Here is a 24187-nt window from a genome sequence, read left to right as displayed (position 1 = left end):
GGCCCAGTGATTTCACACACCCCTGACACACAAGAGTCCTGACGCTCAGTTATAATAGAACATTTTTTTAGGAGTAGGGCTTTTACAAGCAAGGTCTGGAAAGTTAAATATTACATATCAGTTGGAAGCATGAATTGGAAGCAAAGATTTTCCATATACTTCAAAATACTAGATGCATCTTGTTATTAAGTATTTTATAGTATGCTATTTAAAGATTTTTTTTTAGTTATAAAAATCACATCAGTGCTGCAGGTTTTCCTGATTTCCTGGATGGAAAAAAAAGCTGTTAAGAGTTTTTCTGTACAGCAGAGTGCAGTCAAAGCTTTTGTGTTGAATAATAATCTGTCTACATTAAAACAAATGCCGGAATTCATTATCACTGACAAAAGACAGATAAGGTGCATCACAGTGGCATCACTCACAGCTGGCTGGCTGAGTCTGACACACTCTGTGTAACAAGTCTTATTAGGCTCAATTAGTTCATGAAATATATATATATTACTAATTCAACCCTGTTAAGAAAACTAAAAATAATAAAAGAAAACAGTTTAAAAAAAGCATCACAACAGATTTTGTTCCCTCTTGAGACTGGCATGAGTAAATATATTAGGCCCCAGATTTTACACCACGTTAATTGAGAAGCCTTTTATCCCTGCTGTCCTGGATTTAAATTAGGCTTGAATCAATATTTAAAGAGTTTGCTCTGTGAGGACAGTGGTGCTATCGAAATACCAGCCCATGCCACATCCCGGGGGGTAAGACTCGCTTAAATTCTGTTCAGCTGGTGTCTTTTAAATTATTTTAACAGTTTGACCTAAAATTAAACATTTCAAAACTCCCCTTAAGTTCTCACTTTTTTGGACACATACTGTATATACTGTACATATAAAAATGAAAAACCACAAGATGCAAAAATAATCAAGTGGCACAGGGCAACTAAAACTCCAAGATTATCTGCATCAATTTTTTTTTTAATATGTAGTTGATTTTTGAAGAGACAATTGCAGATGATAACATGTCGGCAATCTGTTTTGTTTAACTTTAGACATAAAAGAACATAAATATTAATTGAACCCCAAGCATATAGCTCCATCGAGCTAGCAGGGATACCACTGTCACTGTGAGGAGAACCATTTCCTGTTTGAGTGACTTAAACAAACCTCAGTCATCATCCTCCTCTTGAATCACAAAAAAAGGACAAGTATTCCATACAAAATATATAATTAACAAAGTAAAGGCTCAGCTGGTCATAATTCTACACAAAAAATAAAAGTGTAAGAATACACTTTGAAAAGGAACTGGTTGCTTTCACAAGCATGAAATGGCCACTCAAGTTAAAGGGCTTTGCGGGAAGGCTTATCTGTTCCTATCCAGACAGTAACTTTGCCAGTGAGGTACATTTAGTTTTACTTTGCTTTCCAACCACATGAGCAATAGATGGATTAAAACAGGTCAATAAGCACCCCTGGAATAAACTTTGTTCAAAAGGCTCCACATGGGCAAGCTCCACAGGAAATGGGGAAAAACACTACAGAGTCTCTACAGACAAGGTTGTGAATCAGTAGAAAGCAAACCTGCCTGAATCCAGAGCTGTACATGAGCCCTGGTTGGGTTTAGATCAAGAAGAAGCAATATACAGTACAGTACAGCATGCTAACACAACAGGAGGGCAAAACAAGAGCAACATACTGTAGACTTTCTGTTTCTGAAATACACTACAACCTAAATCTTTTCTAAGCAAGATAACTCAAATTCTTTCCAAATGTCTGCATGCATGTTTCAGAAACCTGCAACATGCAAATACATGATGCCAAAATCACACTTTACAATATACAGAAATTCAATACATTTATCTAACTGCCCAGCTCTCTCTTGACATACACAGATGTACATGGATGCGTTTATATAATATATATCAACAACATGCCCATTACTCAAGTTGATATATATCTAAAAATGGTATGGTGTGTATAAAATGTAAATATGTGGATGGATCAAACACCTTAATTAAATTACATAATACACTCCCGACAGGACAGTAACAATCTGTTTCAGCTGAGCTGTGTTGTGCATGTGAAAATTCACTGAGTACCATGCTGTGAAAGGCAGTGGTGGACTTCACCACAGTAAGTGTGATGCAGTAGTTCCCAGTATACTGAACACCCTTAGCTGACAAACAGTTTGGGTATTTCAGGGTGTTTCAGATAAGGAAGCAACACACTCTTATGTACAAGTGAATCCAAAATCCTCTTATCTTACAGTTAGTGAAAAAAGTTAACTCATTTTGACTATTCTATGTTTTTGTTTCCAGAAGAAAAACAGCTTTCTTTTTTCTTTCTCTGACCTTGTCATGGGATCCCTCTCACAGGCTCCTTAAGAGCTCTGACTCACTTAAACTATATTCAGCAGTTCTGCCATTGCAGTTTGGCAAAAAGAAACCAGGACCATCAACCTGGAAGTCAACCAGGGCAGGTCAGTGCTCTGGGAACCACTGCATATCTGAGCAGCTGTCTTCGGTAAAGGTTTGCTCAAGAGACGCTAGTGTCCTGGCCTGCAGTCCCTGCTGGAACAGGCCTTGCACTCCACAGACACTGGTGATCAGAAGGAGGGGTTTCAAACCCAACAATACGAACTATCCTGTCTTCTCTGGCATGAAGTGCACAACAATGGGAACATTAATATATGATTACCTTGTCTTGTGATGAACGTACTAGCTAGCGAGCCACGCAGTTTATATCCAGCTTCGAAAGACAAAAAAAAGGGAAAAAAAGGCAGGATGAATAAAGTATAAAAAGAAATATGCATTACCTCACATATTAACTATTCATGACTGACACCTCTCCAAATGACTTCAGAGATGCATATCGTCTTGCATTTGGATGAGAAATGGTTCACATTTCACATTGCAAAAGTGCTACACTTTGGCTTCAGGAGATGATGCCACCTCTTAATACATGTACAGTAGGAACACTATAGCATGTTTTCATCCTCTTTACACATTGCAGTTTGCCGTTCATTCCTCAGATTTACACCTGGGCTGGATGTTTTTTTTTCTTTTGCATCCCTGATAAAAGAAACAACATCTCTTCTCTGCTCAGTGTCACGTGTCTCACAGTCAAAGGCAGAGGCAAATGCAGCAATTCTTCCCTTCATCTACAGTACATGAAATCAAGCCCCTAATATTTCAAAACTCCCTTGTAGTTAGAAAGTATACCTGCTGAAGTCTGGCGATGGTTTAGAGAGGGCAGTGGACAGTCCAGGGCTAACTGCAGCAGCATAAGGATCCTGAACATACTGTAGCTATATCAGTATCTGTCTTTCAGCACCAAGAATTCTGCGGTTAGTTTTCTGTTCCTATTCAAAGGTAGAAGTTATTTTACTGTTCACACATTACCGCCAAGAGGTCAGCATACTCTGCTTTGATATAAGGTTTGATTCTTTACTTTTTCAAACAGATCCAGTATCTAGACCATAAATGTACTTTTTCCTGTGAAGTTCTTGTCCAGTGAAGTGACCATACAGCAGCTTATGTCCTGATGGCAGGCTATGGCTCGCTCATAAAGCCATCTAACAGGAGGACAGAGAGGTTTTTAATTTGACCAAATATTGAATCCGTTTCAGTTTTTTCACCCAATGTCACAATTTGTTCAATTTGTTACATTCAAACGTGAATGGTAAAACCTAATTCTATATGTTGGGTTTGTCGTGGGTTAAACAAAAGCAGCCACCAACAACAAAAAATAAAGTGGCATTGAAAAAAAGGCCTGTAATTCAGATTATAGTTATTTTTCCAGGACTCTCCAGAATGGAGGTCACATAGAGTAGAAAACAATTTAAAAGCAAAAAAAAAATAAAATAAATTGGCTGGTAATCAAGTGTGTATAGAAATAAGTAGATGTTTCATGAAATGTGAACGAGGTCTGATTGTTCAAAGAGCCTGTTATTGCTCTTGGGCTCCATCTACCCATCAGAAAATGACCAACCCCAGTTTGTAATGGCAGGTTTGTGCTGGAAAAACCAGGAAACTGCTGGCTATTAACAGCTGGAACCAAGCAGTATGTTAGGAAATGTATAATTTCTTATTAGTTTGTAGGTTGAACCTCTGATTCTTCCAGACTTGGCTATTCTTATGGGCTCCGACGTTTTCACTGCTGGTCTACAAACTGACCCTCTCTGAGGCTTGATGCGGCTCTGGGAGATGAGGATAAGACAAAGCTTCACTTCAACCGAGAGTCAATATTCTTCCCATTCCTTTGGCACACCATTTGTGCTCTGGCCTTTAGGGTTTGTTGCAAATGGAAACGTTTAAGTTTCCTTTTCAAAAGTGATCCTAGACCTGTCCTATGACAGCATTGCATTTATATCATGCTTTACGAAAGGGAAGACAAAGTGAGGTGGAAAACATCTTGAATTCATTTTAAATTGTCAGTGGGCTTGAACACACAGGACCATCTGTTTTTTTGCTACTACACCACCTCCCGCGTTTGCTCCCTCCCTGTGTGATGAAGCGTCTGCTTGAATTGTGTGTTACCTTTGCAATTAGCTATTCCACCAAGAAATGCTTCTGATAAAGGAAAAAGAAGGGACCCGGTTCACATAGCAAATGGAAAATTGCACAGATTATAATGCCTTTTTGGAAACTGACCTGCGGGCAATTCTTTTGAGTTTTGTTTAGTTCAGTTTTTAAGTGTTCCTGGATTGTAAAGGTGTCACACAGAGTAACTTATGATTAGATATTTAATTCATTAAGTTGCTTTAATTTATTGTTTTGGTATTTGATACTTAAAGTGATTAATATGATCATATGCTGCGGTGTAGTTTGTTCCAAAAAAAAAAAACAGAGCAGGTTTTGCCCTCAACCAAAAAGCTTTGGCAATCTCCTTGAATTTTGTTTTATCAGGACTCTTTAGAAAATAATCATCCGTAATAGACAGTCCTCCTGAAACAGAGGAGTGAGCAACAATGTAAACACAAACAACGAAACAGCGAAGCACAGAACATACAGCAAGATATAAAACAAGTAAGGAATGAAATCAGAAGAAAATGGGACCACTCCTTCAAGTTGAGGGCTCCAAAACGCACTTATAAACTCATACAGCTTTCACGATAACTCCAGGCATTTTATCACCACTCTAGAAATTCCTGAAATACACAACCTCCCCATTCTGTTTGGTAATGAAGAACACTTTGCACTTGAAAGGAAAAAGGAGCTACAATTCGTTCTCAAATACTCCATATATTATGGCCTTTATCTGTAAAAATGCAGTCATACTGTAATTTTTTTTGACAGAAATGATAAACAGAGGATATAGCATGCAATGTTCCAGGATCTTCAAAACCCACTGTGAAATTTACATTGGCAGGGCAAATTTAAATTGTGATTCTACTGCAACATGAAACACTACGCTTATGAAAAGCAGCCTGGCTAATGGCTTAGGGATATCCACTTAGCAATATTTAAACTTGCATAGCATGAAGCTCTTAATGACACACATTTGCAGGACTACAAGTACCATCGTCTGGTCTGCAATATTTAAGACTACTGTAGTCTGCCAGAAGCATGCACACAGCATATGACAGTGATACTGCAGTGGTAATTGAGAAGTGCAGTGAGCGTTGCTACTGCACAGCAAAGGCAGGGAATTAAGTTTGATTACACTGTAAAGACAGGTAGAAATAAGTGCAGTCAGAGATTGACCATTGTTGTCCATGTACTTTGTACACACTTACAGAGCCAGAGATTGATACATTTTGACACCATAGTTTGTTTCAGAGGCTAGACACAGAAAAACAGTTCAGATATTTATGTATTTCAAAACTACGATATATATTTTACTAGAATGTTCTTATAGTACATTTTGCAACTGATAAGTTGTTCAATTATTTTTCTGTATACTGCCCTAAGGAGAAGAGCCTCCTGGCAGTACCAGGGTTAAACGATGATAACTGTAGCAGGGCTGCTACCCTTCTTCTAGACATATTTCTCACAGCTGTTTGGTATGTTTATCCTGAATGTCAGGCCCCAGTGGGGGTTAAAGGTCAGCACCCTTGTGGTCACATGACTGAAGGTTTGTGAATCACACAGCTGTAATTTTAGACAAAAACAAACTTTTTGTGGTGAAATGTTTGACCGTTAATTCAAACACAGAACAACCATTAAGTATAGCACATCATAAAGTTCTTGTTGCAGTTTTTATCAGTACATAATGTTCAAATTATGCACTGTCGGGCCAAGTTTTACTGTTTAGCTATTTTTCATAAATTGACAGTGGCATTAACAGTGGAGGTCAAAATGTGTTAACCACGAAGATGAATCATTACATTTACATGAAACTGTCTTTTAAAAAACAATACTCAGCTGCAACAAACCAAGGAGCTTAATAGATGACCTATTAGGCCTTTCTGAGAAGAACTGAGATTAAACCCATTTTCTTTTTTCAGAAAAAAAGGTTTCTGCAAATCACAATATCAAAACGTTTGCAAAACTTATGGAATCAACATGATAATGTACTGTATGAATCACAGACATACCTCAGAAGCTGATTTGGGCCAATCAAAACTGTCTGCCTAACTCTAACAAATGGCACCTATTTAAAAAGTATTACTATTATCAAAACTTTTACTTTGGAATGTTACTATTATTCTTGTTGCATTTCTTAGCACCAAGCTAACCGTGTTTCTGTACATGCAGAAATGTATTAATTTTGACCTACCTTGCTTCTCCACTCCAGTTTAAAATGTTAATGCAAAGTCGGTCCTCTCCTCTTCACCTAATCCTGTGTGTATCATATACTGTGTAGATACTGCATGAATGTTTGGAATTCTGTGGGAATTACACTCGTAAAGGTGCTTCATATACTAAGGATGACTTTGTAAGAATTACAATTTAACATTCTTACAGGAGACGAGGATAAACAATCTCACTCGAAAGTAAAGTCCTTTGTATGTCTGACAAATTCACCTAGAGGCAGAGAGGAATTTGAGCTGCTCAGGTCCTCTGGGCACGAGCCTTCACACTACATGGCCGCCTCTTCCACCGGAGGAGAGAGTGTGAGAGAGAGCTCACAGGCTGGGGTAGACCGGGGAGAAGGACACAGAGCGTAGCACTGCCTTGCACATGCAGGCCATCCACAGCCCACAGGACAGGCACTCTGTGACACAGTTGAAAGAAAGAGAGGCTTGTAAGATTGCTCCATCCCTGCAGCCGCACAACAGAAACCCCTCAGGGGTCACTGGGTTGTGCCACCAGGAGGTTAAACACCAGGAAATCCATCAGCTGACCTTAGAGACAGTCAATTCTAAAGGCAGAATTGTGCAACACTGGAGTTACTATTAGTTTTTTTGAGGGGGGTTAAGGCTGAGGAAAACCCTTTGTGATGTCTATTTTCTGTTACATTTTGTGTTTGTCATGTGTAATGTCCAGTCTCATGAAATTCGAAATATTCTCATGACTAGTTACAGATTAGTATTCTTGGCTATTGTGGGTTTTTTTTTTGCTCCATCCTTTCATTCCTCATTTGAAAACTACTACAGGATAGTTTTGGACTGCAGGAAATAGAGTATTAAGGCAGATTCTGTGATCTGTGATCTGAGGTATCTCTCTTAGCTAATTGTCTATTCTCTCCACAAATGCCCCGTAGGGAGAAACACAGAAGTTCTGAAACAGCAGGTATTTTTATTACCTGAAAAGGGCCAATCATATTTGTATTTCCCTTTGAGTTTCTCACTTGTTGACAGTCTCGTTCCACATGGTCAGAATTATAATTTCTTATATTGATTATTTCAACAAAAACAGTTTAGTAAGCCCTTTGGTGTTCTCTAACCCCCTTTATATAATATTCCTGTTATTACATAGTCTATATTATATTTTATAACATGTATTATAATTTATTTTATATGTTATCTATAGTTTATATATATAGTCTCAGATATAGCACAGAGACAATATGTATTATAGTTAACAAATAAACAGCAAAATAAAACATACTGTACATGAATTGGATTACGCAGCAAGTAACAAACCAACACAACAGGTAAATGAAAGAAAATGAAGTAATCCAATATGTCTGAGCCTGCAAATGCTTTCGACCCTATATCTCCCTCTCCATCTCTCTCTTTCCTCTTTTCCTCATATATCTGTTTCATGTCAAAATCTGACGCAATTGCTCTCCAATGCAATCGCTATCCTCCAGATACAAAGTTGCATAACCATAACAGCTGAGAGGCTGTTCGTGCAAAAATAATGTGATTTTTTTCTAGGCATCCTACTTTTTTCTTTTTTTAAAACAGATTTTTTTGGGGGGATCAAAAATTATTGGTTTCCTTTTTTTCCTACCCATTCATTTGCAAAAGGTAGTCATTATTCAGCTTGACCAGAGAGAAAGAGAAGGGAATATATTCTCCTCTTCCAGAGCATCCAGATCCAGCTGTTCACTGCCCTTTGCCCCGAGAGTGCCGAGTGCAAACTGTCTGTGGTGTCCGATGAAAGGAGTTACCAGAGCACTGGGAGCTGAGAATTATCCAGATGACTTCTTCTCCCAATCCCTGGCAGTGCTGTCTACTGTGGGACAGAACTGCCTTGTATTGGAATAGCCTGAGCTGGAAGAGATCCTCTTCGTGGTCAACCAGCAGTTTATCCACTCTACTGTTAAAGCCATACTTATAACGATGTGTGATGTCCTTAAAGACTAAATCATGCCACTAGAATTACACAATAGCACTTTTTTAAATCTGGGCTCCTAATGCCTGATTATCTCAATCCTTATTTTACCTTTAGCAGCTTTCTTAACACCCCTGTGAGCAATATCAAAGGATTAGCTAGTCAGCTCTTCTGCTGAACCAAGGTGAATATTATATATGGTATATTCTTTCTCGTTACTGCTCTAAAATGTGATGATCTGCTCTCAACTGTTTTCAAAGTTTGAAAATTTATGTAAATATAAATTGCAAATTGAATCATACAGTGGTCGAATGGATAAGGTCCCATTGATCTAAATTCAATAAACGGCACCTTACCGGGATCAATGGTAAATATGTAGATTTTGTTAGAGAACATCCTTTGTTTTGTTTTCTAGCACTAAACACAACAAATGAGGAAAAACCTCTCTCGAACAACAAATAGAGAAAATAATGGCAAGCACGACGTGTGGAGGTCACAGTTACTAGGGGGCAGTCTTACACATATCTCTTGAATTAGTTTGGGCTTCTATATGCACTATCAACAGACTGTAGTGGAAATGGTGACAGAAATCGCTTCAGTATTTTAGCTGCAGTTTCTGATAAATTAGCAGCAGAGTAACTCGTTCCTTCTCAGTTTTCTCTTTGGTGCACACTTCGTTATTACAGCATCACCCCTCTTAGTACCACGGAGCTCGTCAGACTGGGGGCACACACTCGGGGCCCAAGGAGTCTCCACAGGGCATGTGCAGAGCAAAACAGGGAAGCTGGAAGTTGAGTTAAGCCGGTGCCAATCTTACCTGGTTCCACTTCGTGCCAACTGCTGGACTGGCTGCCACTGCCCGGCGACCGCCCCTGTCCTGGGTAAAAGGACTCTTCCCCTGGACTGTCCACCTCATCCTCTATGCACTTGATGCGCTTTGCTGAGCTGTGCAGAGAAACACAGATGTACAATAAGTTACTTGCCGCCACCACTTGATGGAGTTTTACTGTGATAATGTTCTGGTGGGTGTGCTGTTGTGCCACACATTGCCTTTGCTTTGCTGTGGGTTTGTGGCATGGTTCTGAATACCTCTCCATTCCTTCTTTGCAGTTTTCTACACTTAACTGTGCTTTTTTTAAGTGGCACTGCATCAGTATGTGTCATTGTGTGGCACAGGATCGCAGACTTCAGTACTGCATATGGTGCTACCGCTGTCCACATTGAAAACTGCCAAGAACTGCCCATTCAGATCTCCAAGACTTACAGAGCCCAGAAACAGAGTAAAGAGCACACTCCTCTGAGTGGTAAACTGAAACATTTAGCACAACATAAAGGTAGAGACAGATTCTCGACCAGTTGTCTTGAGTCTGAGAACCTGTTTTCAGTGTGTGGGGGGAAACAAAGTCAGACCCTCGCTGCTTTCTTTCTTTCAGCCCTCCTCAAACTGGTGAAAAGGGCACCGCATCTGGTGAAGGAAAACCTGCCCTGCTGGTGCCACATGCCGCGGCATAACAAAGCAACACAATTGATCCCAAATGTCAAAAAGCGAAAAAAGGAAAGACGCCTCTTGCTCGCAGTCTGTGAACCTGCTACACGTTTTCTTGAGGGGGTGGCTGGAGGAATGAAAGAGGAGCAGTGGCTGTACCTCCTGAGCGCTGCACTCCTCTGCTGTTTCATCCAACAGAGGATAGACAGCAACAAAGGTCAGTGCGGGCAGGGGCTTCAGGAGGGTCCTACTGAGGGCACTAGCTTGTTAGCTGCCCCCCCCCAGCGTCCGAAGAAGCACAAGATTAATGGTAATCCTCTTTGACAGTGGCAAACCTGGCTGTGGATCAAGAGTAGGCACCGCTACAGCGCTGTGAACAGGGGAGCCTGCAGATGCTACCAGTGCTCACCTCCTGACAAACAGCGGGGCGGCCTCCAGCAGGACCAGTGCTGCGGTGCGATTTCGACAGCTGCCACAGGCGGCCTGTATCAAAGTCCAAACTGTTCTGTTTATCTGCCCTCGGAGCCGCCCAGCATCCGCTCACATTAATTGTACCATCAGAGGCCCTCTTGTGTGCCCTCTCCCTCCCATAGGGGTGAGCAGGACAGGCTGGGCCCATCAGAAAGAACAACCTTCCTTCCGTACCGGCTCATACACCTCATTAATGTAGGAGGTATACCCCCCCAAAATTTTACTTTGAGAGCAAAGTCAAAAGTGTTATTTTTTCTGTCACAACAATCAGGACTTGTGATCAAAAGATTAATATAAATGATAAGCAAGATACAGTATAATATAAATTTTATTTTGGATAATTTCATGCATTATTTTGGACATACTAGAACAAAAATGTAGTTTGGGTTCACCCCACTGATTTGAAGTGATCACAGGTATTTGGATACATGCGCTTTAAGAACATTTCTGAGTGTGAAAATCACTATATGCAGCACCAGATTTCCCTTTAGGCACTGTAGGCACAGCGCCTAGGGCCTACAAAAATTTTAGGGACTACAAAGAAGGGAAACACTAGTGACTAACAAAAAACGAGCTGAAACAACATGCTCGTGATTGACTCTAGGTGCTCCAAATCCCACGCTATCTAGCAGCTGTTCTAGAAACTAGAAGTATCGAAGTGATGGTCGCTTGACTCGCTCCATCAGTCACGTGGTTTACCATTAGAATAGTTTAAAATGTATCATGTCAATCGACGTAATTCAACTGGTGTTTACCCCTCTTTATACCGGCCCTGAGTATATGGCTGCATATTCCCTCGAACTAACAACTGAACGGAGTCTGTGATCCAATGAACTCACCAGACTCTTTGTGTAATCATTTGTGTTGCTATTGCCGTAGCCACTTTGAGTTCTTGCTTATTCTTGGGTGTTCTGATTTCCCTTCTTCCTTCAATATACAGTATAAGAGAAAGGACTGCCACTGGATTACTACGTAATGCATGCTGGCCAGTAGGATATTTCCCTTTTTCTTCCTGATGAACCCTTTGTTGTACTGACAGTATGCGTTACCAAGCTAAATGTTGAAGACCCATCCAATAAATAAGGGGGCATTTTATTCCACATAAGCAGACAAAACATTTCTGCAAACTTCCAAAGTCCCTTCTGCTGCTGCCATCATTAGTGTCAACGTCAATGAAGACGAACAAGCCAGTTCCAGAGACGGCCATGCATGTCCAGGCCATGACATTACCTCCACTGTGATTTGAAATTTGCTTGCAAGTACAAGGATGAGCCAAGAGTGTTTTGGAACAAAGCCTTATGGACAGATGAGACAAAGAAAAAAGGTTAAAGTGTGGATAAAGAAAGGAACTTCAGATGTTCCCAAGAATATCACCTCATCTGTGAAGCATGGTATTGCCTGGAGATGCACGGCTGCCTCTGGAACTGGCTCACTTGTCTTTATTGAAGTAACTACTGATGGCAGCAGCAGAATCAATACACACCTGCACCTTTATTGGAAAATCTGTTTAGACTGAAACTGTCACTTTCGTAAACCCCTCCTCTTAAGGAGGCTCTAGCCCTTCCTTGTTTTTTTACTCATCTCCCGCACCTGCTCCCTGTTTCAGCCCCCTTTTCAGTTCCCCTTAAAAGCCAGACACTTACTCAGTTCCGGGCTCTGCATTGGTTCCCGTACCAGGCGAGCCTGGGACCTGGAAGCGCCTGGTACCATCAAGTTTTTACTTCCTGTTCCTGTTCCCATGCTGGTCCCGACCCGGTTCCTGTTCTTAACCCCGTTTGTCTTGGATGGACCACCCGGCTTTGGACTTTTGCCTCCTCTCGGATTCCCCCTTGGACTTATATCTGGATTGTTTGCCTTGGCTACACCTTCCCCGAACACCAGCGCACCATGGACACGCCCCCTGTTTTCATTCCCGACTCCCGGATTCTTTTTTCCCCCGTGTTTTCCTCACTCATCACCGGATTGTGCATAGGGTCCAGAAAGAACGCTCTCGTTACAGAAACTAGGGTTTGTGATTTGTGTTACAGAATCACAGTCTGGGTATCGTGCTTACACAGTATTTTATGCACTGCAAATTTAAAACTTCTCAATATCCTGTGTGTGTGTTTTTTGCACTGTTTGAACTACAGTAGATGTTCTTATTTCTTTCTCTGATGTATACAGAAAATTCATAAGCTTGAAGGCAGAAAGCCTTAATTGTTGGTTTCTTTTAGTAAGCAGCCGTCTTCCTCCAATGAAAACTCGGACCTGACTTCGAAGGTGTGCCAGAATCAAAGATGGTAAAACGATTTAGTTGTTTATGTAGCTGTGCTGATCAAACTATTCTGCACCAAATCTGAAAACAATCCCTAGGAATTATTTCTATGTTGCGGCACATTTAATGCTTAATGCTTGGAACATGCAACTGCTCACAATTCAGCAGCCAGGAACTGCAATGAATCCAGAGCATCAGGAGATTATAAAAGCACTCGTGTATGTGATAGGTCCACTCTGCTCATCCTGTGCTGGGATTTGAATATAGTTGCCTTAGGGCTCGGAGCCACACACACAACTGTAAACTCTGCTGCACCAAAAGACTGAGCAGAACTCTACATTACCTGGTATTCAAGGGGGTGACATCATATCTGTAACATGGTTTGTTCACTGAGCCCTGTTTAATATTAACAAAACAAAGATCTGCACTAACAAGGATTTAAGAGGTTAATTCTCAGGATTAAGTTTGCGATTCTGGTACATTTGTTTTAGCAAATAGCCTGACTTTATAAGGCTATATCTGCAAAAGTAATAAAGATAAAAATGTTGGCTACAGATCCTTAAAAATCTTTTCTTAAGAGCTTGTCAGCAAGATTGATTAAATAACAGTGGGAACTAACCTTGCAAAGCCTGGTTTCAGGACATAAGGTTCCAATCTCATACTCTGAAAAAGTCAACTGCTTCAGGCAGCCTGGGGCTAGGACACTGTCCTTCATTGCAGGATCACTCTCTCTGCATACCTGCCTCCTGCTCTGCTGTTTGGCATCCAGCTGACCTAATCCTGGGGCTCAGAGGCGAGCTGTGACATTTATAAGAGGCACACCACCTGATTGCAGAGGGCTGTCTGATGGGGATTAAGTCAGGGCAAGTCTCCTGTAGATTAGCAGGTCATACCCCCGCCGTAAGTCAACAGTAAATACACCTGCTAGCACACTCCTGATCGAAGCTAAAACGCAGGCTGCACTGTCGAAACTCCCCACTCCCTTCTCCCTCTCCCCCCTCCACTCCATAGCATTAGCACAGAGAGGATACAGCAAGGCACATAAAGAACCTATTGTTAATGTCAGGACATGGCTGTGTGTTATAAATCTGCCGAAAACTAAAGTTTTGTAGCAGAGGATGACAATGCAGTGGATCCCAGAAATGTTACTGTATATGTTCCACATGTATGTCTGTAATAAAAACTCAATAACAGGACGGTACAGAGGAAATGATCTTATTAGTGTCCCATCTAGTAATTTAAGAAACAGTGCTCATTTCAGATCTGCCCGTTTTAGTTCACCTTTAGTTCACTTCCACCTTGAGAGGACATCACTTTCCCCTCACATCCAGCAAGGGTGAGTCAAGAGGGCTGTTGACATCATTGGAGCTTCAGAGAAACGCCACCTGCAGGCTCTCCCGTTACAAAAAGGCCTGATTCTCTGGTAGCTGAAAGGTTCTGCTCAGATAGAAGCTTCTGAGAAGGACACACCCTTTGCGACTGGAGTTTAAAAATGTTTCAGAACAGGAAATGACGGACGTGTTATTTAGACAGCTGCAGCCAACACATGGGTCATGTATGACGCTGGATTTTCCAAAGCCCCTCTGCCTGCTCTGTGAGGGGAGTCAGTCCTCGGGGGTTCTGGCTTTTACCTGCTTGAAGACGTGCTAGGAAGAGGCCTCCTCATGGCTCCCGGGCTCATGCTGTAGTACGAGGAGCTCTCCAGATCCGCCAGGGAGAAATTAGGCCCCGTCCCTGCAGCGATGGGGGCTGAGAAAGACAGAGAAACAACCATCAGGTGGAAGGTGAACAAACCTTAACACTTTCTCTGACTACCAGTCAAAAACTCATTCATGAGCTACACTTTAGTCATAAAGGTTCCCTAATTCATAAAAAATAACATGGTTTTGTTACTTGGAATTATAAAGAATAGTAACCTCCTACAAAACATCATTATTAAAGTGGATTACGCCCAGGCTGTCTCCATACTTTTGAAAAACTCAAACCAGAATTCTACAACTCCTAAGATAACGTCACAAGTCCCACCAGGGCTTTATATCTCCAAGCATAATTTCAGAACTACATCCATAACTTCCCACCTCTAACAAAAATTTCAAACACTGAGTGGCAAAGTCAACAGAACACTACAGCCTAGAGTTCCCTCAGATCAAAAAGGCTGGACTGCTTGTCTACACTGAAGTTTTTGTGGAAATATTTGTTGCTGGAGTAACAAGGGGATGTGTAAAGCTTTCGATTCCAGAGGAGAAGAAACCGTAAACAATAAAAGCAAAAGTCTAGCAACTCTGAGACCTAGAAAGGAAGAAGAAATGATTGTTTTCTTGAAAAAGGAACAGTTGTGGAATACAAAATGGGGCTTATTTAACATTAGTGCCAGTTTCACCTTAAGATTATAACAATATAGCCAACATTTTCTACATTTTCACTTGAAAAAAAACACCTATGTGTACAGTACAAAGTTCCCTGTCTCATTATATTTTATGTATGCATAAATAAATAAAAGAAAATCTGAAATATTAGGAAAATAAGTAATAAGTGCTAGAAATGATAGTGCTACACAATAAAATATGACAAGAAAAATCTCTGCCACCTGCCAACAGAGATCAGAATGAGCTGAGATGCCTAAAGCTGGTGTTAAATTTGCCCAGCACTTTGAAAGTCATCCTGCAACATTTTGTGTTTTCCTTTAGTTTTTTTTTACTTTAGCTTAGCAAAACGTGTTACATGGGTCAGCCTTTTGTGCTGTGATTCCAGATGTCTTGGATGATTTGAACAACTGACTCTGTATTTCTGATACAGATAGGAAGATGTATCAAGTAGAAGGCTGGTACTGAATACAAATTAATAAGGCAATTAATAAGACTCCCGCCCAGCACCCACACCTGTAAGAGAGATCCAAGTACAAGAGTATACCTCTTTAACATTGAATAAGACGTTACTACACGATTCGCCCAAATGGTTGACGGAGAGGCAGGCGCAAAACCTGACAGGAAATCAAAACTTTGACACAAGCTTGCCAAAGCCATAATTTCTGAGTCATCCCCTTCCTGCCGACTCCTCTTCTGAGAGTCCTGGGGGTTATTTACGAGGGGCTGTAAAGCTGATGAATTTGCATGGCTAATAAGTGGGGTGTTAAGTAATTTGTGTGAGAGCTAACCTGCACACGGGGCTGCTGTAATTCAGACGCCCTGCTGCTGTGAGACGGCCAGGGAGCCCGGCAGTTATGGGCTAGAAAAATGACCACACTGCAGTCTGTCTGACTTGAATGGAAATCAATCATAAAGGTAATCTGCAGCATCTACCTCTTAAGGGCTTTATCAAGTGCTTTTGCTTAGGGGATTCCAAATGAAGCTTGTAGCTATCAAGACTGCATTGATCTTTCTCTCTCTCACTCTGTTCCCTTTTGCTCCTAAACCGAAAGTGCATTAGCAGAATGTTTCAATCTACTTATTAACCACTTTGCTGCAAAAGGAGTTTTTCTGCGGCGACTGCAGGTTGTACTTGTGCAAGCCGAACTTATACATTAGCCATGCAGGCTGACCAGCGTAGGTCTGAGTCAAAGGAAATCAAGCTGGGGTGACTGCGCAGGCAGCCAGCTCAACAAGAGCACTGGGACTCAAAGTATTAGTCCATACACAGCATAGGGACAGCAATATGAGAGGGATCAAGAGTCGAGATTGTTTTTTTATTTCCAAGCAACATCATAGACTGGTGTAAGTGGGCTGACTTTCAACTGATGTTCTTCCCAGCTAGTTCATCAGGGCCAGAGGCCACAGAAAGCTGCAAGGGCTTCCTTTGAAAACTGGTCCATATTCCAGTTTGCAAATTGACATCAAAAGGCTGCATCCAACTTCAAAACTGGATGATCCTCTCCACAGAACCAGCCTTTTTCATATTATAAGCCCCTATTTGACAGGCCCTGAAACCTCAGCCCCTGACAAGAATATGGTGTTTTGCTCAATCAGCTCTGGCCCCCGAGGAACTTCTTCAGTCTGAAATAGTACAACTGAAAGTGAAGAAGGCATAGCCAAACGATCAGCCCTAAAACAAGCAAAGGAAATGCACATCCTGCAAGCCCTGAAGCAGTGGTATCAAATGAAAAATAAAACTGCAAACACGGCAACAAATGGGTTCAGATCAGAACACAAAAACCTACGGTTACAAATAAAAGGAAGTCATTCAACCCATCTTTTCTGTTTAGCTTCTGGTAGCTTTATTGATCCAGCATCTTCAGCAAGCTGCATTCTGAACCCAGTGAAGAGATGCAACCTGGAGTAACTTTCTCCAAACACTCTAATCTTTTTAAAATATTTCTAGATTTGGGGTTACAGTTTGCAGAAGGAGAGTCTGACTTCTTTGAACTTTCCTTTGTAATTTGAATCAACCCTCCAGATCTGCCATTGCTGCAGGAATTCTGTTGGACTCTTGGCCTTCCATACTTGCCTAGGTTAGACCACAGTAATTAACCTTGAGACTCAACCAGTCCAAATCACAACTTGGAAAAGCCTTTGAACTTGTCTGTGAACTTAAGAGGAAGAGCAAACTGGGGTCCAGACTTGCCAGGGTTTGGGGAGGAGAACGTTTTGGCAGGGTTGTTATTCTAAAATGGCTCTTTACTCTACCCTCTGTCAGAGCAGTCGAAGAGTGTCTACAGTAAGTGATACTCATTCCAACTGCAAGATCCCTTACTCATGGCCAGAGCATTTATACATTGTTATACGTAGAAGCATAAAAACTTCAATTATATGCAAAACAAAATACACAAACAGTGCTTTTTGGGGCAATTTTCATAGTTTTGGCCAACCTTCATACGATCATCGCTGCGACACCCCATCACACAGGTCATAACCTCACTCACGGTTGCGACCTCCCACATTGTCAAGGACCAACAAAAGTTCCAACTAAAGTGAGTAATATCATAAAACCACAAAGCAGCATGGTGTTAGAGGTAAAGCCGAGATAAACCATAAATCAAGAATCATATTTTTCTAAAATGTTTCCTTTTAGTAATTTTTTCATCTTGACCATCATTAGTCATTCAATGCACATAGCACACCGATGACACTTCGATGATGACATTCAGCAATCTGGACAGGTCTTACAATTATCCCAGCAACTAATCTGGAAAAGCTTGTGGCGTCTGGGCTAGGCCTAGGATTCCACTGGGCTCTGATTCTCCTCCTTTATTATTTATCCTCTATTCCCTTTTCATCACATGTCTCACATTTCCAGTGCCAGTGTGGAGTTTTCAGCACTGCAGGCTGAGCCAATTCCTGGTGCCCCAGCCCAGACTGAGGACCCTCTGCCAGTTTTGACAGTACCTTTAATAAAATTAAAATAAAAGCCCTTTTCTATAAACAGCTTCTGGGAGGGATTGCAGGTAATAAGAGAGGAGTGAAACTACCACCTTTGTGCGGCTCTTTGTGAGACTGAGATCCTGAGATTCTTCCGTTTTATTTCTTCTGGGGAAGTGGGAGGCAGATTAGAAATGGATACAATTTGTTTTTTTTTAAATAAAAAACAGAAGGAGAAACAGCAAAGGCTGATAAAGGATGACAAAAAGGAGAGGGAAGAGAGACAAAAGATAAGTGCGAATGGAGAAAGGAAACAACAGGATGAAAGCCAAGGTTCTATCTCAGATCTGGAGGTGGAAGAAAGATGGCCGACATAAATCAAGAGTCGATTAAGGGAAGAGTTCAAAAATTCAAATGAATCTGTTTTTTAGATTCCTGATACATCCTGTTGTGCCACCTTTCCATATCTTGGCACAGCCTAGTGAGGAGCAGTAAGACACAGAAAGAATAAAGCAGTCAGCTTCCTCTATAACCATATTTATGCCTGGCATATACCAAGCCCTGGGAAGATGGCATACTTTATTAGGTGTGCTTGCAGATTTCCAAAACAGGGGGAAGTGCATGGAATGTTTTGAGCTGACAGTGTAGGGCATCTTCTAATCTCTGCATGTCAGACAAATGACCCACAGCTGCCTCTGCAGAGCAGGAGCCCGAGAATGAAAGGGCGGACCCAATCTCCGAAATTACCCGTCGCTATTGACCGGCCAATTATGTGGAGTTCCATTTACAAACGTAGCTAACCGCTAACTTTATGGAGACTTTTGTGCAGCTTTAATAGGATATTGATCGACAGAAGCAGATTCGATTGGGCTGCCACTGAATTGTGTAATGGCACACAAAGCCAAGGTCAATGTGAGAGCTGAGCAGCAGAGTCTGCAGTCCATTCAATACCATGACCTTTAGTCTCCAGCCGCACATGGGGAAACTGCACTGGCTCTGCCTTTCTGCTCATTCCCCTAATTACATCATAAAGTCACACAATGGCACACACACACACAGATACTCACACATGTTTGCATGCTTATGCAATTCCCTGAAGTTGCACACAGCAAAGCTCATGGTAGATAGTTACAGAGATGCAGTGGCGGGATTGTACTAAACAACAAACAGGGAAACTGCATCGCCAAAGAGCAGACCATTGGTTTCATTCGTGTATGAAAGGAAAAACAGCTGAGGAAAAGATACAATTTAAATTCGGTGACATTTGACTGCCAGTGGAGTTGAACTCCCAGATCCTGTATGGAAGACATTTCACTAGAATTCCTAGAGAAGAAGACCTGTGCTAAGAAAGAAAAAGTAAAACCAGAGGGAAAGAGATGAGCAATTAAAACAAACTCCCTATTGCAAGCGTTTCCAGTTTTTCACAACTAACAATGCAGCGAGGGGCTAATGAACCAATAAATACAAAAGTCTATTAACACTTTAAAAGCAGTGCAAATTACCTGAAATCAAGACATCAAGACCAAGCACACACACCCACAGAAATAACAAAACCTTCTTGGATGTCAGCTAAAGTACAATTTACGACACACATATGAGCACACAGGCACAGCTTTGAATTGTGTTTTGGGCTGAAAGACGTTCCCAGCAAGGAACCTGCGTCAACAAAAGAAACTGGGAAGGTCCCCCCTCCACTTTCTTGCACACCCCCAGATCCTGCAGGTATCCAAGCTGCACCTTCGGAAAGGGTAAGGCAACCACTTCTATCCAAACAAACACGCCTCCCCCGCATTCCCCCCTCACACCCCTGCGTGCACTGCCACTCACTGGGCCGGCCAGGATGAAAAAAATGGAAAAAGAGACTTTCAATTTCAGTGCTCCATCCGGCATATGCCACCCAGCTTTTCTTTTTCTTCCCCCATGTCACAGATGTTAGGATAAAAGCCGCTCGCCTTTCAGAAAACTGGATCAATTATGCATATTCCTTAATCTTGTTACGATCATAGGCCTCTGATGCAGGCGGCCATGGGGGCACTGGGTGTGCTAATCGTGCTAATAACACATCTCCTCCTCCCCCCCGATTCCATCCCTGAGCCCCCTCTTGCACCTCTCCTCCCTGCTCACTCTCCCACAGTCACCCAGCAGCCACAGCACCCCCCAGTGCTCAGACACTTCCCCTTCCAGATGCTGCCTTTGTGTGCTCGCCGGACCCCCCACCCCCCGCCACACACACACACACATACACCTCGCTCTCTTGCTGTGGGTGCTGCTGCTCAGTCCCTGGCAGACCTGGATTAGGTCGCACCAGAACATGATCAATGCACCTTTGATCAGGGGCCTGTGAGTGCTGACAGGCAGTTTGAATTCGCTATTGTTAGCGGATATTGACAGGCTGCTATGGATCTGGCTGCGGTCTGTCAGTCTCCGCGGTGGATGTCTGCAGTTTTTAAAGGTCAAGTGAAGCGCCACTCCTGCTTCCTCGTCCCCCAGCAGCCTTTAACTACAGCAGAACGAGAGCCAAACCTACAGTAAACTCAACCCGCCACCCCCCTCTTCATCTGTCCCAGCACCCAGGCTGCAACAGCATCACTGTCAGACGGTGTCACGTCGGGAAACTCAAACTGCCCTTCTCCCAAAGAAATACCGTCTTTATGGTCGAAAACTCTTTTTGGATGTTTCTTCAAAGAACCCAAAAGTTAGTGACCAAACAAATCCATGGGAAATGCCCAAGGAAACTTCAAGACCTATTCAGAATGTGTTTATGGCCATGCTGTGTCCTAAGAAAATGCTTTTAAGATAACACCCCTCTCCGATGAACAACCCTTGACCCATGCCGAGTTTTAAATATTAGCGCTTGCGGACTAATCACAAAAGCAGAGCTAAACGACATGTGGACATTTTTCTACAGATGGAACGTTTTCTTAAAAGTTAGTTACTCAACTACTAATTATCCCTCAATACACTGTGAATAAACAACTGTAACTAATATTATCAAGCATTAAGCCACAAAACTGCAGAAGAGTAAACACAATTTTCAGTGGTGTTTATTTTGCAAACAGAAACAGATGCGCTCTGCTAACAGACTTGAGCAACACAGTGCAACTGAAAATACACAAACATCTAGCAGGGAAAAAGGGCAGTGCTTGCTCAGCTGTAATTAAAAGTGCAATGGATTGTTGGGCATTTAAATTGTGTTTGACACAGACTGCTGCTCCTGATCACACTACCGGCTAAAATGTCAGGGATGTCTCAGCAAACCCACCTTCATATGTATGATAATAAATGTGATTTTGCATCAGTTAAAAAAAATAATCAGACCGAATTATGTTCCCAAAATGTTTAAATTAAATCCTTGAATGTTCTGAGTGCAATATCTCACTGTTTGACATAAACTGTATACAGTGTATAGTATACTGTGCACACGGTATTTATAGCTGTATAAAATCTGATTCAGTTAAATGATGCTGTATGTGCAGAATGTTAAAACACTGGTTAAATGTGTCAGTGGCTGTAACACACTATTAAGTCTGGGACCTGAACCAGTACTGTCTAGTTTCAAGGAGATGATGTTGGCATTCCCAGCTGGGTCAGTCTAAATATATCTAGAGAGCAGCTCTGGTTGTCCAACACACAAAAACTATATTTAAGTTCTGACAATATTATGCAATGTCTAAGCCTGGCCTTGGTGTATTGGTGTAGTCCTTGATTTGCACAACACAAGAACACTTTTCCTATTTTTTGTTGAACAATATTAGGAAGAAAAGCAATCCCAAGTAAGTCAGAGAAGGTACTGTTGTTTAAAGCCTTTTCAGAAAGAAACTATTCTCTACATATAGACTGCATCAGGCTTGTTCCCTGATTTTTTTCCCCAAGAGCGCACAGGCAAGTTTGTAAGCATCTCTCAATTCAAGCAATCCTGTCACCTGATTCCTTCTATAACACTTTCATTATGGGATGAACTGAAACACAGCGCATCCCTTCTTACAATCAGATAGAATAACATAAGCAGACATCCAGTAATGTAGAGTATCACATACTGTACAGTACAGTGCTCTGTTTTCTGGACACAAAAGACACGAGCATGAGGGACTCAAAATATTTTCAATTTTAAAAATGTAGTTGAGCACAGCTCGTAGCAGTTTGCTTAAGGACCACAAAATAAAGGAAAATTACATTAAGCTGTTGAAAGTAGGGTCTCATTACAAAATATAATAGGAAACGCAATGTTGGTTCTACAATAGAACTCCCAAAAGGAAAAGGATCCACATTCTGCACTAGAATTACACTCAAATGACACACATCCAATTAAAATGCAATGAGTAGACATGAAGGAAACTGAAATAGGATGCCTATCAAGTTGAATACACTCAAAGCTGCCCCTTAAAAACTTGGACAAGAATGCTACAGGACAGACAAACTTACCTAAAACTAAGAAAGCATCTCAACTCAACAATGGAAGCACTGTAAGCTAACCTAAGTGCCCGTGAGCACTCTTTCATGACCTCAAGGTTTAATTTGCTTTTCCCATTGACCATTATATGTTTCAACAAACAACGGTACCATACTGTTTTATGACAATATTCCTGTGTTTTGCTCTAAATACCCCAAAAAGTGTTTTGAATATTACCTCATTGCAGATTACTGATCTTTCATAGTCTATGCTTTGTGCCTAGATTCTGCACCCAGGCACGGCTACAGAGAGAGCCACAGAACGTGCATGTGTATCTGTGGTTTGTGAGGAAGGTGAAATTAGCTTTAGGGTTCATACTCATATGGAGTTTGTGGGAAATCAGAGATTCACACACCTATGAGTTGCATTAGTTGTAAGAGAGACCTTATTGTTTAACTCTTTTTTTAGTATAACCTGCAAACCTAATATCTGGATAATATCGAAATGGGCTATTTAAAAGCAGTACGTTCCCTTTTAAATGAATCACATCAATTATATCCCTCAGTAGTATCACTGTTCTACTTCATGTATTACTAATGTGCATATTAATGTTACATTCAGAGTACATCCTGGAGGCAAAGGGTTATATAATCTGCAGAATCCTTCTCTGATCTTTGACTTAGCTGATGGTGTTCATGTGAACGGTGCACATTCTGCTGATTTTATTAATATAAAAGTATTTACCCACAAATGACTTAAAGACCGTCAAGGCTGCAGTCCATAGTGACACGAAAGGGCTTGGCTGCTGAGGGTCAGATAGATTTATTGGGTCATGTAATGTTCCGGCTTGTGCACCTACTTATAAGGGATTCAAATAAATAAAATGGAACGCAAACCCCCCCACCACCACCACCCTCCCCTGTTAATTCCTGTGCAATGCAGATAACCATGCCCCAGTGGGTGCTTCTTAAAACGTGGCAGAATGAAGCCTTACTTACTTTGTGACACTCGAACGAGCTCAGTGACGCTGAAGACACCTGATGTGACGAAACTGTCCTGGAAGCCCAAGTGTCCTGCAAAGGAGAGGAGAGAGAAGGCAGAGTGTCAGCTTCAAACTCCTAGCCCCCCCCACACACACGAAATCTGTAGAAATCTGTAGAACCTCAGCTTCCCATTCTTTATGAGTTACGCAAACTACAAACTACTCCCCACCTCGCAACCTCTGCTCTTCAAATTCTGCCCTCCTTACTGTCCCCCAAACCCGTCTACATTGTGTGGGCGACAGGGCCTTCTCCTGCTATGCCCCCAAGTTCTGGAACTCTTTGCCCAAGGATATCAGAGAGTCACCTGCTCTAAACTCCTTCAAATCCAGACTCAAAACCTTCTTCTTCAGAAAAGCCTTTACTTAACTGGTTCCATTCTTCACCCCTCTGCTCTTCTTAGTACCACCTTCCACGGTCTCCTCTATTGTTATTGTTGTATTGCTGTAATTGTAATTGTGTCTTATCTTGTGAAATCTTCTTATTTATTGTTGTAGTCTTCTTATCTATTGTTATTGTCATCCTGTAAAGCGCTTTGAGAAGCCACCTTTAAAGGCGCTATATAAAATAGTTTATTATTATTATTGTTATTAATT

The 24187-nt window shown here is 41.6% G+C and overlaps 1 protein-coding gene across 14 annotated transcripts in view; it reads right to left on the bottom strand.

The window, feature by feature from the left end:
* nfia (nuclear factor I/A) overlaps positions 1-24187 on the bottom strand; it is a 300532-nt gene that overhangs the window by 53826 nt on the left and 222519 nt on the right. For 7 of the 14 annotated variants that reach the window (XM_015356145.2, XM_069194347.1, XM_015356146.2 and 4 more), the window contains 4 exons: positions 23550-23624; positions 14502-14619; positions 9477-9604; positions 2691-2741 (listed from right to left, as the gene is read on the bottom strand). In XM_015356145.2, coding sequence (XP_015211631.1) covers positions 2691-2741; positions 9477-9604; positions 14502-14619; positions 23550-23624 — 372 coding nt within the window. The remainder of the gene's footprint in view (positions 1-2690; positions 2742-9476; positions 9605-14501; positions 14620-23549; positions 23625-24187) is intronic. The other 7 variants (XM_069194348.1, XM_015356148.2, XM_069194352.1 and 4 more) reach the window with 1 other exon arrangement.

This window comes from Lepisosteus oculatus, chromosome 9 (genome assembly GCF_040954835.1).
Source record: "Lepisosteus oculatus isolate fLepOcu1 chromosome 9, fLepOcu1.hap2, whole genome shotgun sequence".
NCBI lineage: Eukaryota > Metazoa > Chordata > Actinopteri > Semionotiformes > Lepisosteidae > Lepisosteus > Lepisosteus oculatus.
Note: the sequence above shows the minus strand (reverse complement) of the source record. Positions and strands in the feature narration are given on the sequence as shown.